A 15245-nucleotide genomic window follows, 5' to 3' on the forward strand; every position below is an offset into this window, starting at 1 on the left:
ACCCATGAAGATGTGGAATCAATTATAAAGCATGCAGTGAGGAGATAAAATTGGAAATTGTTGTAGGGCTGTATGTAAGAAAATATTTGATGCTTGATCAGGACGGCCTTTAACTATGGCCCATGACTTTCTTTCTATCTGCCCTTTCTGTTTAAAGATTCTCAATATATTTATCTAGTATATTATTTTGTGCCATAGCATCGAATGCTCTCTAAAGCAAACCAAACACCAAAACTTTTGGCAGAAACTAATAGCCAGATGGTTGCATTGCATTCAGCTTCAGCAAACGAGGTTCTTAGCAGCCTGGAAGATGGCACAGGATGGCACAGAATGAGACACTGGGATTCGAACAGTGTGCCTCTATCCAAGTCATTAATTACAGCTGGCCAGCGTGTACACATCATGTTTTGTGTTTGTTAGTGGCTACCACTCCATCTCATCGATACTATACTATACTATTTCATACTATTCTATACATTCATAGCATTAGTGCATTTTAATTGTATTATTTTTAATCAGATCATAAAATCTTTTTAACATTCTGCCAGCGTTTAGTTGATTTATTTTTAAACGTCAACCTGAAACAGAATTTTCACACTGCACCAACACATTCAAAGATACGTTTCCATTGCGGATCATATGGATGCAATTCATCTACAATACAACAACGGCAGCGGCACTGAAATGTGGTTAGAAGGATGTTGTGATTTTTTTATTCATTTTTATTATCATCATTATTATTATTGTTATTTTTCTCGTGTGCATCTGCTACATGACTCACATTTACGATATCAGGAGAGACAGCTAAAAGTAAAAAAAAAAAAAAAAAAAAAGGACAGAAAGAGTAAATTATGGTCCATGATTGAATTCCTTACAGAAATGCAGTTTTTCAAAAAAATTAAACACTTTGCTTTACTGTATAATGTGACAGATAAAGCAGAAAAGGAAAGGCCATTGTAAGAACAACGAATAGATTTACAGTGTGATCTTTGATTTTTTTTTTTTTTTTTTCGCCAAAACACCGGACAGAGAGTGTTAAGCTAACAGTGGTGTTTTCTGTCTTTTTTTTTTTTTTCATTGTTTCATAAAACCCAAAGACAAGAATTGCATGTCACTATAGCATCAGTTTATGATTCACCATTTTGGCATCGCATACTTCAGCTAAGAAAAAACAAATAAAGATGAAAAAAATTAATCATAATCAATTTAAACAATCCAATATAAAGTAATAAATAGAAAATAATAATCAGATTGAATTCTAGGCATTTCTTGTTCCTATGAATACATAACATCTACAGTTTTTTTTTAAGTTAATAAAGTCAAGCTACAGTATATAAATACATCACCAGCATGCACAATATTGTATTATCGAGAATATTGGAGCAGTAATCATTTTACACTGAGAAACAGTATAATAGGCAAGTGCATTTTTTTTCAAAAATTAAAAAAGTAAACAAAAAAGAAAAGAAAGAAGAAAAAGAATACCACAAACCTCAAAGCTGCTTTAAGATCATCACTGGCAGTACCAGTGCTCTGTCTCTAATTGTACTTTCAGTTCATGAACAAAGGAAAAACAGCCAATGGTTCCAGTTGATTCCATTCAGTGTATCGCGACAGGGATCCAAGTGATTAAGGTTGGCTTTGAAGAATTAAATTTTTCAGGATTAAAGCGTAGGGATTTTTTATTTTACATTTTTTTCACTTTGCAAGGACAGATTGCATTTTAAGGTAATATCATTGCAAGTTTCATATATATATATATATATATATATATATATATATATATATATATATATATATATATATATATATATTATATATATATATATATATATATATATATATATATATATATATATATATATATATATATATACACATACACACACATTTTTCTTTTATATATAGTGTTTGTTGTGGTTTATGGTACTATATTGTAATGATTTTGAATAAAACCTATGTTTTGGTAGTGCGGGTCACTCTTGACACCCTAAACGTCCAAACTATATCAATAATAATAATAATGATAATAAAAACTGTTTTCACCGAAAGGACAACAATTTCTTAGCTATGGAAATAGCATTATTTAATGGGTGGAAACCTGGACTAAGTTACCGTATACCTAAACTACTGTTTCTTGATCCTGTAACCACAGTGATGTTTTGGAGCGTGTCGACTTTAAAGAAATGGCTGACTGACTGTTGAGCGCACATCAGAATCCACAAGTATGTTTAACAGAGACAAAAACAAAAACATCCTTTCACACTCGAGCCTGCTTGCAAACTTACTTTTTGCGAGGCTATGACATTCAATTTTGTATTTTTTTTTACTTCGTTTTTTTTTTTTTTGTCTTTTTTTTTTTTTTTGCTCAAGCTTCATCACTTCCCCTGACAGCTCCTTAACCCTTCCTCGACACTTACAAATAAGCAGCTTGATGTCATGTTTCACTACAAGAACAGTCCCTACGCCAGTGTTTGGGGTGTATTTCAACCCTAGTCATCCATGTACTTAACTGACTTATTGACAATCTTTTCTGCTTCAAAGAATTGTTTTGGCAAATGTTGCAGAAGCAACAGAAGAAGAGGCAGTTTTTACCTTTATTGTGATGATTTTAAATGTAATTATAATTGAAGACCTAACCTCTTGCTAGACTTAAGATTTCTATTCCGATTTCTGTCAATATTTGTTTTTATCCGTTTAATTTTCAGAAAGAAAAATAAAAGAGAACTGCAGTTGCGGTTGTACCATCAGTGAACATGGCTGCCAGCATTCCACCAGGCCCCCCTTTTCGTCAAATGTTTTCACTTACGATTTAATTTTTCTTTTTATTTTTCAATTATTTTGTGAGCACGCATGTTTTCTTGTGTGTTACGGCTAGGAAACAGGTAATTCTTGAGGGTCTTCTCCTCTTCTGCCTCTTCATCTCTCTCATTTTTTTTTTTAATTGTTGCCCTCGCCACCTTCGTCATCCTGCTGGTCGCTTGTCCAGAGTGTCAGGTTGTCTCGCAGCAGTTGCATGATGAGGGTTGAGTCTTTGTAGGAGTCCTCGTTGAGTGTGTCCAGCTCGGCGATGGCGTCGTCAAAAGCCGTCTTGGCCAGATGGCATGCCTGCTCGGGCGCGTTCTGGATCTCGTAGTAGAACACAGAGTAGTTGAGCGCCAGGCCTAGGCGAATAGGGTGCGTTGGCTGCATGTGCTCCTTGCTGATCTCATGCGCCTCGCTGTAGGCCTTCTCGGACGACTCGACAACAGCGGCACGCTTCTCTCCAGTAGCTACTTCAGCCAGGTAACGGTAGTAGTCACCCTTCATCTTCAGGTAAAACACCTTGCTCTCATGCTGTGCCTCGCTGCAATTCTTGATCAAGAAGTTGTCGAGCAAGTTGAGCACATCTTGGCAAACAGCCTCCAGCTCTTTCTCGATCTTCTCACGATAGGCACGCACCATCTCGATCTTTTTCTCGTTGCCATCGGCTGATGTCTTCTGCTCAATGCTGGAGACGACGCGCCAGGATGAGCGGCGTGCTCCCACCACATTCTTGTAGGCCACCGAAAGCAGGTTGCGCTCTTCATTGGACAGTGCCTCATTCAGCTCTGTCACCTGTAGAACAGATGGACGAGATGCAGTATGTTTCAGATTTAAGCCTTAAGATCAGCCCTAAAACATACATTACACACATTTCATTCATGACATCCATGTTTTCTCTAAGAATTTGAATTAGTTTGCATATCTAATAGCTTTCCCATGGTAATATACTGAAGGACAAAACACATAGTTACAATCACTAGTTTTTAATTTTCATATAATAATTAGTTTTAACCACCACTGGCAAAGTAAATAATTATTGGGGTGAATATACAAATATATGCATGCTTGATATACATACATTATATGCAGTAATTTGCTTTTAGAACGACAGAACCCTCTTTGAGTTTATTTTCTGTAAACCATTAGGTTATTTAAAATACTATGATTAACATAAGTAGGTCTTTAAACTGATACTTTTCTCAGAGAAAAACGTTTTTGTGTAGCGAATTCTTATCTTTATCCTGAGGCACACTAACCTCACCTCACCCCATGATGCATATCTGAGCTTTGTAGGCAATGCTAAAGCATTCAGGTCATCTCCTGCGTAATCTCCTCTGCCCTCGCTCTGACAACTAATGAAAAACTCTGAATGGGAAAACAGTCTGACCTTAAACAATGACCTGAGAGCAATGTTGTACTGACTTGTGTAAAGCAATGTTTAAGAATTAAAAATAGTACACACTGTTCCTGGATCAGGTTAAATCACATGAAGGGAGCGAGAGGGGCTGAAGGGCTCAAACTGGCTGTAAATGAAGCTGCTGTTTTTGTTTTTTGTTTAAAGCCTGAGCAGATTTTATAAATAAATGTTATTGATAACTTTTACTGCAAGGATTTGTAAAGTGAATTTTTAGATATATTGTCTGTGTGTTGTAAATTCTGATGGAGACTTGTTTCATGGTAAGGGGACAACATTTGTATTTAAAATACAAAAATGCATCGAGGCAAATTATTTGCTTCGTTTAACAACACACGGAGAGACGTGTTTCTCCACGGACCGTTATTATTGACGCACCACCTGCTAATCATTGTAGCGCTCTGGACAGGTAAACACAGAGGATGCTGCAGAATGAAAAACGGAGGAACGGGGAGAAATCAGCGAAGGGGGGACGAAAAGATTCAGGCCAAAGAACACAATGGAAATTTTGGTATAATTTCAAACTAAAACAAAAAAGAAAAACTTTACAGTGCGTTTACCATTTTATTTTTAGTAATTTAAAGTTTATTTATATTCTTTTATTTAAATTTTTTATATTATATATTTTTACTTTAAAAAAGGTAACAAATGACTTGATCTCTTTTGTATATTTAGTGTTAGTTTTAGGAAAAAGCACTCCTTATCCGATTACTCTAATAATCGATTGAATAATCAGTTACTAAAGATAAAGTTTCCATCTTGATTTCAGACTTTAAATTAACACATACACTACAGCACAATTAAATTCTTTCCCAGCTTGTTAGGAAACTGAGATCAGAATACAGGTTCACCCTTGATACAGTGCCCCTGGAGCAGAAAGGGTTTAGGGCCTTGCTTAAGGGCCCGACAGTGGCAGGTTGCCCATGCAGGTATCTTGAACCCCACCCTTTCTGAACAGTAGCCTAGAGCTCAAAACAGTTGATCCACAATTTCCTTAAATATATTTTTTTAAAAGCCACATTTGCAATATAACAATATAAAGAAGATAATCGGTGTAAAGATTGCAGCTCTTAGTTCACCATTTTTATTCAAATAAATCTAAAGTGTTATATTATTTATCCATTTGTGACCAAATATAATGTGGTTCATTTATTTTAGTCTAAATATTATAGATTTAATATAATTGGTTTAATTGTGATGTGTTTAGGAGATCAGTGTTTATATATTGTCTGGGTCTGTCTTATAGGTTGTTCTGGTTGAATTCTGAAATAAAGTTGTTGACTTTTAGTCACTTCATGACAACTGTATCAAACGTACTATGTATGTAAAGTCTACATTTAATATAAGACAAAGGAATGAGAAAAACTCTAAAGTAATTCATCACTATCGGATTAAGAAAAATGTAAGAAATTCATCACTATCGGTCAGTCATGATGAACTGCCATGTCTGTGCGGTGTGTTTAATGCAGGTTCAGGATCAGTCACTGTGAATTTACAACAAACTGCTGTGTGGCTTTTGGTATAAGTTTGACAGCATGATATATTGGTTTTCTCCAAACTAATGAGCATAATGGCAGATGATAAACTTTCATGACCATATTGAGAAAACCTCTCTATGGTTTCTCCTCGTTTTATGGCCTTGAAACCTTCATCTATTCTATGTTGCACAAACGACATCATAAAAAGTCAATCCGACGAGACTGCTTTGCTTTTGCTGGAGTTGATAAAGTACTGTCAGTACTTTTATTCATGCTTTATCAAAATCATCAAATAATATATAAACTTTTTTACGGGGTTTTTTTCTTACATGGTAAGGCCAGCTGAGAAACCCCCAATCCATTTTTCTAATTCTTGTCAAATTTAAAACTCTCAGAATTTGTAAATTTTTATTTATTGTGCTATTGGCTTACTGGATCCTATACTGGTTTGTATTTTTAATACCCATAACCATTCACTATTTTAAGCTCTTTAGTGGATAATAAAGGGATTTTACACATTTGCAATTTCGATTTTACAATTCGAGGACATTACAGGACATAATCAAATGCAACAGAAGACTCTTAGAGACTTTCTATACTTAAAATATACTATAGGGGTGTTAACAATGTAATTTTTCACAGAGAACATTCTGTCAAGTAAAATGATTTTAGTTAAAGGAATGTTTTTTCAAAAACAGTGTCTGTGCAATAGTTTAGCAAATTAGTTTTTACAATAATTCCTGACTCTGACTGACTCTAGTGTGACCTACCAAAGAAGAAATAAAAACTCCAACACACTACGAATTTCCTCGCAATTTAGATGCAGAAGGGACATAAGCCCACAGTGACGTGATGAAGTTCTTTATTTTCTGATTTAAATACAATATATTGTAATTACCGATCATTAAAAAAATCAGTATGCACACCACATCACCCTTTGCCTATTTCTTAGATTCACATATGCCTCTTTTTTATTCAGGCTGCAAATGTAAGCATAGTGCACTATATCACACACAATCTTCAGTTTCCATAGAAACAAGGCGATCGCCTTTGTTTGGCTGCAAAGGACTGTCTCCTTCTCTTTCTTTCTCTCTCTCTCTTTGCTGCAGACCTGGATACACTGACAGTGCATTTGCAGCGATGCACAGTGTGTGTGTGTGTGTGTGTGTGTGTGTGTGTGTGTGTGTGTGTGTGTGTGTGTGTGTGTGTATGGAAACTGTATATGTATTGTGTGTGTAAGTGTAGTGAAATGTGTGTATCCATACAGTGCAAAAAAGAGTAAAAGCAGCAATTATGTGTGTGGGTATGTGTTGAAGTGAGATAAGCCAAGTGCTTGTGCTGCATATGTGATGTGTGTGTGTGTGTGTGTGTGTGTGTGTGTGTGTGTGTGTGTGTGTGTGTGTGTGTGTGTGTGTGTGTGTGTCTGTGTGTGTCTGTGTGTGTGTGTATGAGAGCACAGGGCACAAGTGCAGTAGTGAGCGTGTGGGTGTGCAATGTGGGGGTTGGGCATGAAGCAGAGGCTGCAGCTAGCCAGCGTGCTTATAGCAGCAGCTGTGCATGATGGAAAAGATTATCCTTTACTTCATCCAACCAGTTTGCACCAGCTGTAGCTATGAAATGTTTTAAAATATAGGAAGAGATGAGGAAGAGCAAATGTCATGGTGTATTGTGTACATTTGGGTTTTTTTTTAGCTGTCCTCATAAATAGTCCATCATCCAAGACATGTTTGATGTGCAGGATTTGCACTGAAGCTATTAGCATGATATAGCTGATCATTTCCGAGGAATGGAACTATCTTTTTCTACATTCCTGTTGAAAATGAAAATATTTGATCCCAACCTGTGTGCTCAAAAGGTTGTACATTGGAAAAAGTATTTATTTTCATAGCTTATAATGAGTCTTACTGTGTCCTTAAGCAAACTGGCAGGTTGGCATGCCAACTGAAGAATGAACGGTGTAACCTAAGAAGGTACTACAGTATTTGATAGATACTCATCCCTCTTGCAACATCAAACACCAAACTGGTCTTATTTTCTTGAATACAGCATGTTACCTGATTCAAGAAATCTATGTTACGTGATTTCTCCCTCCTAACCAGTTCATTACCAATACACTCATTGCCATTGCATGGCTTTCAACTTAACTGTGTTTTTAGGAGAAGAGAATACGTATACCTGAATTATAATCTAGTTCACTTGAACTATCTCTTATTTCATGTGGCCTATATTGAGTAAAAGCCATAAAATGGCTGAAAGTGCACTTCTTTGTAGAAAGGCTTAAATGGTGAATTTGAATAAAAACTGGAGCTGCAGACTCACATTGCCAGCAGTGTTTCACAATCAGGATTGCGACAGAGTGCATGGATAAAGCGGTGCACTGTCTATGTATATATTTAAAGTCATTTTTAAAACAAAGACTTTTTTCTTAGATGCCTAATCTCTTGCTTGTTAAATGAGCAAGCTTTGGACTTCGGACCCTGTTTTGACAGACAGAGGTTGTAAATGCAGCAAGGTGAGAAAGAAGGAAATAGCGGGCGATAAGGAAAGAAATTGAATTACAAATATGATCTATGTTAGAAAAGAAAACAGGGTAAGTGCAGCTTAGTATTTAGTACTTAGTACTAAGTGCACCTTTTTTTTTCCTGAGAAAATTTCCATCTTTTGTCTCTTCAGAATGGACTGATCAAAATGGTTTCATTTTGTCAAGGGAGATCGTTGTGGTTTTTACAAGGAGCTAATGCATTTTGAGTTTGAAAAACGATTGCTGCTAGAAATCACATTAAGTCATCTTGGTATGGGTATCCAGAGACATTTTAAACACTCCAGGCAAACATGGCATGCTAGATGAGTTGAAACATTAAAAAAAAATATATATATTTGCTATGGGTGCTATCTCTTTGTCTTCGCCGAGCAGGGAAAAGAGTCTATAAGAAAAATAGAAATCCCACCAGTTTCAACTAGCATTTTAATATCAGCTACAGGAAGAGGATAAATTTCACCCAAATCTCTTACCAAATTTCACCAAAACGTACCTACCATCCACTGTCTATAATATTTATTAATTTAAAAGGTAAATCGATGAGTGTCATAACAACAACTCCTGAATAAGGCAATAAGAGCGTTTGGTGCTCTGTTTGATCTGTGCTTCACACTAGTGATAACCGAATCAATAAAGCGTTGTTTATAAAGCTTTATCTCTAAGGTTAGGGTTAGTTTGTATAAAATCTGATTTAATTTTTACGAATCATTTCACCATAGTCATCGAATGGAAATGAATAGATGTCTAAATGGTAGTTGTCTGGGTTGTAGCTCACCCTATTCAGTAGAGAAATAGGTGGGAATTTGTACATGTGACGCTCTTTTGCTATCAAAGATACCTGAGATTAAACATGAATTCTGGATCTGGGCTGGATAACCATCAGTTTGGTATGTTTGTATGCACTGCGGCTGAATTTCCTTTGTTAAAATATCTAGTAGTTAGTGGAAATTCAGTATGACACGTGCAAGATGGAAAGGATCGTCTTCCACAAGAACTTTAGTGCAGGATGGTTGTGTTATAGTTGTTTTGCAATTTTTCAGCTGCTACGCTGCTCTTAGTTACACAGTAACAAATATATCTAATGTTTAATTTTTTAATTTCTTATAATTATACTCTGACCACGGAGCATGCTCTGTGCATGAACACATATTCTTTTCCCCGAATTATTAAATTATATCTGATTGTGATCTGATCGCCTAGTACACGGTTATAAATAGGTACTATCTCTCTATACATGGCTTTATCTGCCTCGATATCTACATTTTGTCCTCCCTTTGTGGTAATGGTCTCACTTTTTGTTCTCGAACGACTCGGCTTTCTTTTCTCTTCAGGGTAACAGAGGTACTAGAGCGGTATATTTGCTGCCATAGTTTGGCAGCGAATAGGACGCTAAATATTACGTGACAAAAGAATGGATTGACGAGCAAATTAAAGGGAAAAATTTTATTTTTATATGGTTATATTAGCATAAAGCGACTGTTACAGCAAAAAGCAATAGTAGTTGTGCTGGCATGAAAAGACTCTTTAAATCCCACATAGCAGTACATTGCGAATTGACTAATTGCAATGTTGAATTAATTCTTCCTGGGATATAATGAGTATGAACACATGGTGGTGAGTTGCTACAGGCAACATGACATCATGACATGACAATGAGTCGCCTGGTGATGGGAGATGAAATGCTGTGAGAGTCTTGGGACGATACCTAGCATGACTCGGTCTAGATAGATTGATAGATTGGATCGATACAATTTTGTATTAGTACATAGCGATGTATAAAAAAAAGTCTTAAAAAAAACAAATATTCTAAAGACGGTGCATATAATAAGCCTTGAGATTTGATTACATTCATAATTTCAGTTCAGAAGTGTGTCCCAATGCTCGGGACAGGCAATTAAATCTGTCAATTTGAACCCCCAGAAGATTCATTATGCACTATTACATTCATGCCTGCGAGGTGGGGACTGCAATTTCCTGTAATCATTAATGCCTCGATTTCTGAGAGAGAGAGAGAGAGAGAGAGAGAGAGAGAGAGAGAGAGAGAGAGAGAGAGAGAGAGAGAGAGAGAGAGAGAGAGAGAGAGAGAGAGAGAGAGAGAGAGAGAGAGAGAGAGAGAGAGAGAGATAGCATGTTTCATTTGCTGGATAAATATAATTGACCTCTGGTACGTAAAAATAAATTGGTCTGCTACCACAACTAGGTGCACACACACACAAAATGAAAATGCTGCCCTCCCTAGACAAATACAAAAATAAAACATCTGATTAATGAAAAGCAAAGTCCTTGCCTTATTAAACTCCGATTTCAATGTGTTAAATAAATCATTTATATGGAAAAATATTCATTCTGAAAAATAGATGCAGAACAGTCGGTCAACTGTAACAGTAGTCATTAGTTGTAACAGGTTGTTACTTGTCATATTTAAAGCCTGTTCCATTACTCTGATTAATTGATTACATCGCTGCGATTAGGATTGCGACATCTTACTGAGTCACAATGGGAGCAGATTATGAAGCTTTATTAGGTCACGGAGAAATTAGGGCTTCTGGATGGAAAGCGGGTGTGGTTTCAGACCAGTCCTGCTGCCACTCTTTTTTTTTTTTTTTATCCAAAACTGAAATGTGAATCGTCCACCGTAACCTATATTATATATCAGGTTCACATTTCACATCCTCTTTTGTTTAAACAGACATTTCGCTTTTACCGAATGCTCAATTCTTGTGTCTTGGTTCAGAGGAATGACTGTATGGCCAACAGATTAATATCTATGATCCTCATGTGAGCAATCATACCATCTAAAAAGGTTAAAGTGGATGACATCAATCTGGATTGAAACCGTCTAAACACAACCTGACATATCAGATGATTCTCCAGAGAGCAGCATGATTTGTCATGTTCACTTAGTCACTACCAAAAGATATGAAACTCTGGGCAATGCCCCACACCCTCCCCGAACTAAAGACACAATCGGACCATGACAGAGCATTTTTCATTAGTGGATGGCTTCCCATCCTGTTTTGCTTCCTAATGGACCAGTGCTCTTTCCACTCAAGAGCACCGCCAGTGAGAGATTCATCAGCCTGGGGGCAAGATCTCGCTGTTCTCTTATATCACCCATAAAGCAGAATAAAGAATAGCTGCAATCGCCGGGATATAGATCAATAATTTAATTGAAGAAAAAAAGATGTTGAAGTCGTATATATAAAATCTGAACCTTGTTCTTCATAGATATTAGACTCACAGTTTCTACCATATATTCCAATCTGTTTTAAGCATGAGACAGCAAAAAAAAAACAGGCGCAAGAGCTACATAAAGGCCACCACCTAATTATGTGTGTACAGAATATCTGGTTTGCTGCAAAAACGAATGACGACATAATCGTAACTAATCCTGTGACAGATTACCGCTTTGAAGAATAATAGCACATATTAGCGCTGTTCTCTGGTTTCCTGATTAGAGTGCAATTCTATTATTTTAGACGGAATGAGCTACTATGACTCATCACCACGTCTGCACAGGAGTAACTGACCTCTAAGAGACGTGATCTGAGATAAGAGTAATTGTGGCCACGTTTTTTTTTTTTTTTTTTTGTGACAGCTTCAACTGTGTACCCAGCCAGCCCTCTATAAATCTTTTAGGATGGGGATATCATGAGGGTGTAGCCTCCAACATGCATTAATATTACATGCTTTAAAAACAGTGTTTCACTGTAAGGCCTGATTCTTAAGGTGTTGCCTCGGGGTAGGGTGGGGTGGTATGGGGTGGGGTATTATGTGGTGGGGTGGAGGTATTACAAAGACTGCATTAATCATTTTCGTTTGCACGCTGAAAAAGATATCTGGCATGGTCATAGCTGTTTCCGGGGTGAGGGTTGATGGATTACACGAAATGGTGCAGTACGGACTCTGCACCTTGGCACGCGCTGCGACACGCCTAGTGGGAGAAAACCTGCACACGCCTTTCGGAGAGGGAGAGGGGGAGAGAGAGAGGGAGAGAGAGAGAGAGAGAGAGAGAGAGAGAGAGAGAGAGAGAGAGAGAGAGAGAGAGAGAGAAAGAGAGAGGGGGGGGGGGGGGTTCTGGGATAATCGTTATAAGCGTTCATATGACATGATTGTACAATTCCGATCACCTGCAGAGTCACTACAGTGATTTATGAGCACGCGCCCATTCACGCGCGTTCACACAGACACAAAGCCGCATCATCTTCATCACCATCAATCCGAATTATAATCGGGTTTTGGAATATGCACGGATTCTCTCTGGTGTCCCAAAGCAACATAAGAAACTGGACAGCCAGTCTATCACTCATTTTTTCCCCTCTATTTATTTATTTATTTTTTTTGCACGCGCGTCATTCCGATTTGTGCGAACCCAACCATAAAAGAGAAGCAAAAGCAAATCACGTCTTATTGATGGTCATTTCTTGACGATTTATTTTACGTAACTATCTAATAAAACGCATCTTCAATCTCGGGTTCTATCAGTCTTGCATTTGTGCTGCATGATTTTTAGAAGCTCGGTCCTTCTATGGTCCTCTGTGCACAGGGATGTGGCGAAAGGCACCGCCCCAAAATCAAACACACCGCACTCGCTTCGACTCGATCACGACACACACACACACACACACACACACACTCCACCCTTGTCCAATATCGATGAAATATATCTATATATATATATTTGATGTCAATCAAAGCATACAGTCAATGGAAAAAAAAGACATGGTTCATGATGGATTCTGGAGATGTCATTCATTTCCAGTGACTCCATTTCCAAAGGGTTTTGGTTTAGAAATTAAAAATCAGTGCGATTTTAAATCATCTTTGAAACGATGCATACATTTTTTTTTATGTTTTTAACAAATCATATGCATGTCCATCCTGATCAGTGATCATGATCGGTGCATGGGGGGGAAAAAAAGCAAGCATTGCTCCCGATCACGTAGCAGACGGTCAGCGATCAGAGCACGTCGGCTCTCCAACTTACCGATTTCATGGCAGCTGCCATATCGTCGTATCTCTCAGCCTGCTCGGCCAACCTGGCTTTCTGAACCAGCTGCTCGCGGTCCACCATTTTGGCTTTGAGTGAATGTCTCGGTAAGAAGACGGGTTGTTGACTTGGTCTGCTTTTTTTATTTTTTTTTATATATTGATATATAAGTATATATGGTCTCTAAAGAGCGCACACAATGCGTTCCGCAAAAGCGCCGCGCTCCTTCTCGCCGCTGCAGCTGCTCCGTGCTTTCTGCGCGTGCCGACAGGACGCCCCTCCCCCTCCTTACACTTTCTTCCGATTGCGTAATCGCCGAGCGAATGGGGGCGTGGTCCCGTTTTTTTTTTTTGGTTTTTTTTGTTTCGGTGACTTCACAACCCTTATGCGGGCAAAGGGGGCGTGGCGCTAAGTGCATTTCAACGAATGGACATTTGGATGCTGAGGATGCAGGGAAATGTAGTCTGGAAGACATTTGGAGCCTTTGATGGCCACCCTGCACATTGCTTAGTTCTTGTAGGCAACGTGAAAGCATTGTAGATCATAGTGCACCGAGATCTTTGTTTCATACAGATTGCAAGCTACGTTATTATCTCCTGGGCTGTTTCATACCCCTGGCATTGTGAGAAATCAACACAGACTACTGTTCAGACCAGACCAGACCATGTGTTCCGGCAATGGTTTAGGAAAACCCTTAGATGATGCATTGTATAGTCCGTACGGTGTGGTTATAGACATATAGATGCTGCGTGTGTATATAAAGAAAACGTCAGGAATTTTTGTTAAAAAAAAGCTGACGTTCGATAAGTTCGTAAGCAGACCTGCTGTCCATTTTGGTTTATTGCATTGCAGTGGGAATGCTGGGAGAGCCGAGCTCTCTGCTATCTCATTCTCTGCCACTTTCTGTCTAGTCCACACCCTTTTCTCTCTCTCTCTCTCTGTGTCTCTCACACACACACACACACACACACACACACACACACACACACACACACACACACACACACACACACACACACCATGCCTCTCACTCCATCTGTCTGTCTTTCCCACACCATCCCTTTTCCCATCTCGCCACACAATGATGTACCAGTAAGCAGCTGTTTTAAAGACAAGGTGCTTAATTTCTTATCACTGTATTAAAGAACAGAGCCAAATGCTTGCAGGATTTCAATAATCCAGAAGAATCTCTTCTCAGCAGCTGAATGATTAGCAAGAGAAGGGAATGGGCAATAAATCAAACAGACCACCAGAGTAGTAGTCATTAATACACACACACACACACACACACACACACACACACACACACACACACACATGGTCGCAATTTAATAATTTCAAAGCTTTATCCAAACCCAAACATTGTCTTTAATTACTTATCTCATCCCATTCCCATCACATTTCATTTTATATATGACACTAACAATATTAGCATTGAGGCCAATACTCAATGTTGATTCATCATTGATCCAATACTGATATTCTCGTTGTAACTAAGATGGCTCTCTGGACCTTTGTATACGGAATGCAAACATAAGAGGATCATTTTCAAGAAACTTGACAAATCAAATCCCAACACAGAATATAATTTCAATTTCACTCTCATTACTGCCAATTGGTAGACCCCTTTATCCAGAGAAACTTACAGTTATTTCAGTTATATAACTGAGCAATTGAGGGCTAAGGACCTTGCTTAAGGGCCCATCAGTGGCTGGTTGGTAGGGCTGGGATTTAAACGCATGACCTTCCAAACTCAGGTTCAACATCTTATCCACTGAGCTACCACTTCCCAATACTCCTCCCCATTACTGCCATTATCCAAATTATAGGAAGTAAAGGAAACACAGGCACACACAAAATTAGTGCCAAAAAAGTGTTAAAACCTTTAATATCTTTAAGCACCAATATTGTAGAATAAACGTCTATAGTCTTATAATAATGTTTTTTTTTAAAGATTCAAGAACTGGTTTCCATTGAAAAAGAGCATTGGATAGAATATAAAAGATAGTTTATTACCTC

General features: G+C 37.9%; 1 protein-coding gene across 1 annotated transcript; it reads right to left on the reverse strand.

Moving 5' to 3' along the window:
• Positions 1-1085: 1085 nt before the first annotated feature.
• ywhag1 (3-monooxygenase/tryptophan 5-monooxygenase activation protein, gamma polypeptide 1) lies at positions 1086-13534 on the reverse strand. Its single transcript, XM_083532006.1, has 2 exons — positions 13224-13534; positions 1086-3597 (listed from the first exon to the last, which is right to left on the reverse strand). The coding sequence occupies exons 1-2, from the start codon at positions 13308-13310 to the stop codon at positions 2941-2943; spliced, it is 744 nt and encodes a 247-aa protein (XP_083388132.1). The 5' UTR covers positions 13311-13534; the 3' UTR covers positions 1086-2940.
• Positions 13535-15245: the final 1711 nt, after the last annotated feature.

The sequence above is a fragment of the Silurus aristotelis genome, assembly GCF_946808225.1.
Source record: "Silurus aristotelis genome assembly, chromosome: 26".
Taxonomy (NCBI): domain Eukaryota; kingdom Metazoa; phylum Chordata; class Actinopteri; order Siluriformes; family Siluridae; genus Silurus; species Silurus aristotelis.

What these genes read in the sequence shown, in the direction of transcription:
- ywhag1 (XM_083532006.1), bottom strand. Translation starts at nt 13,310, where the DNA reads ATGGTGGACCGCGAGCAGCTGGTTCAGAAAGCCAGGTTGGCCGAGCAG. An exon ending in TGGCAGCTGCCATGAAATCG is followed by an intron (nt 3,598 to 13,223) that starts GTAAGTTGGAGA and finishes TCTGTTCTACAG; the next exon opens with GTGACAGAGCTGAATGAGGC.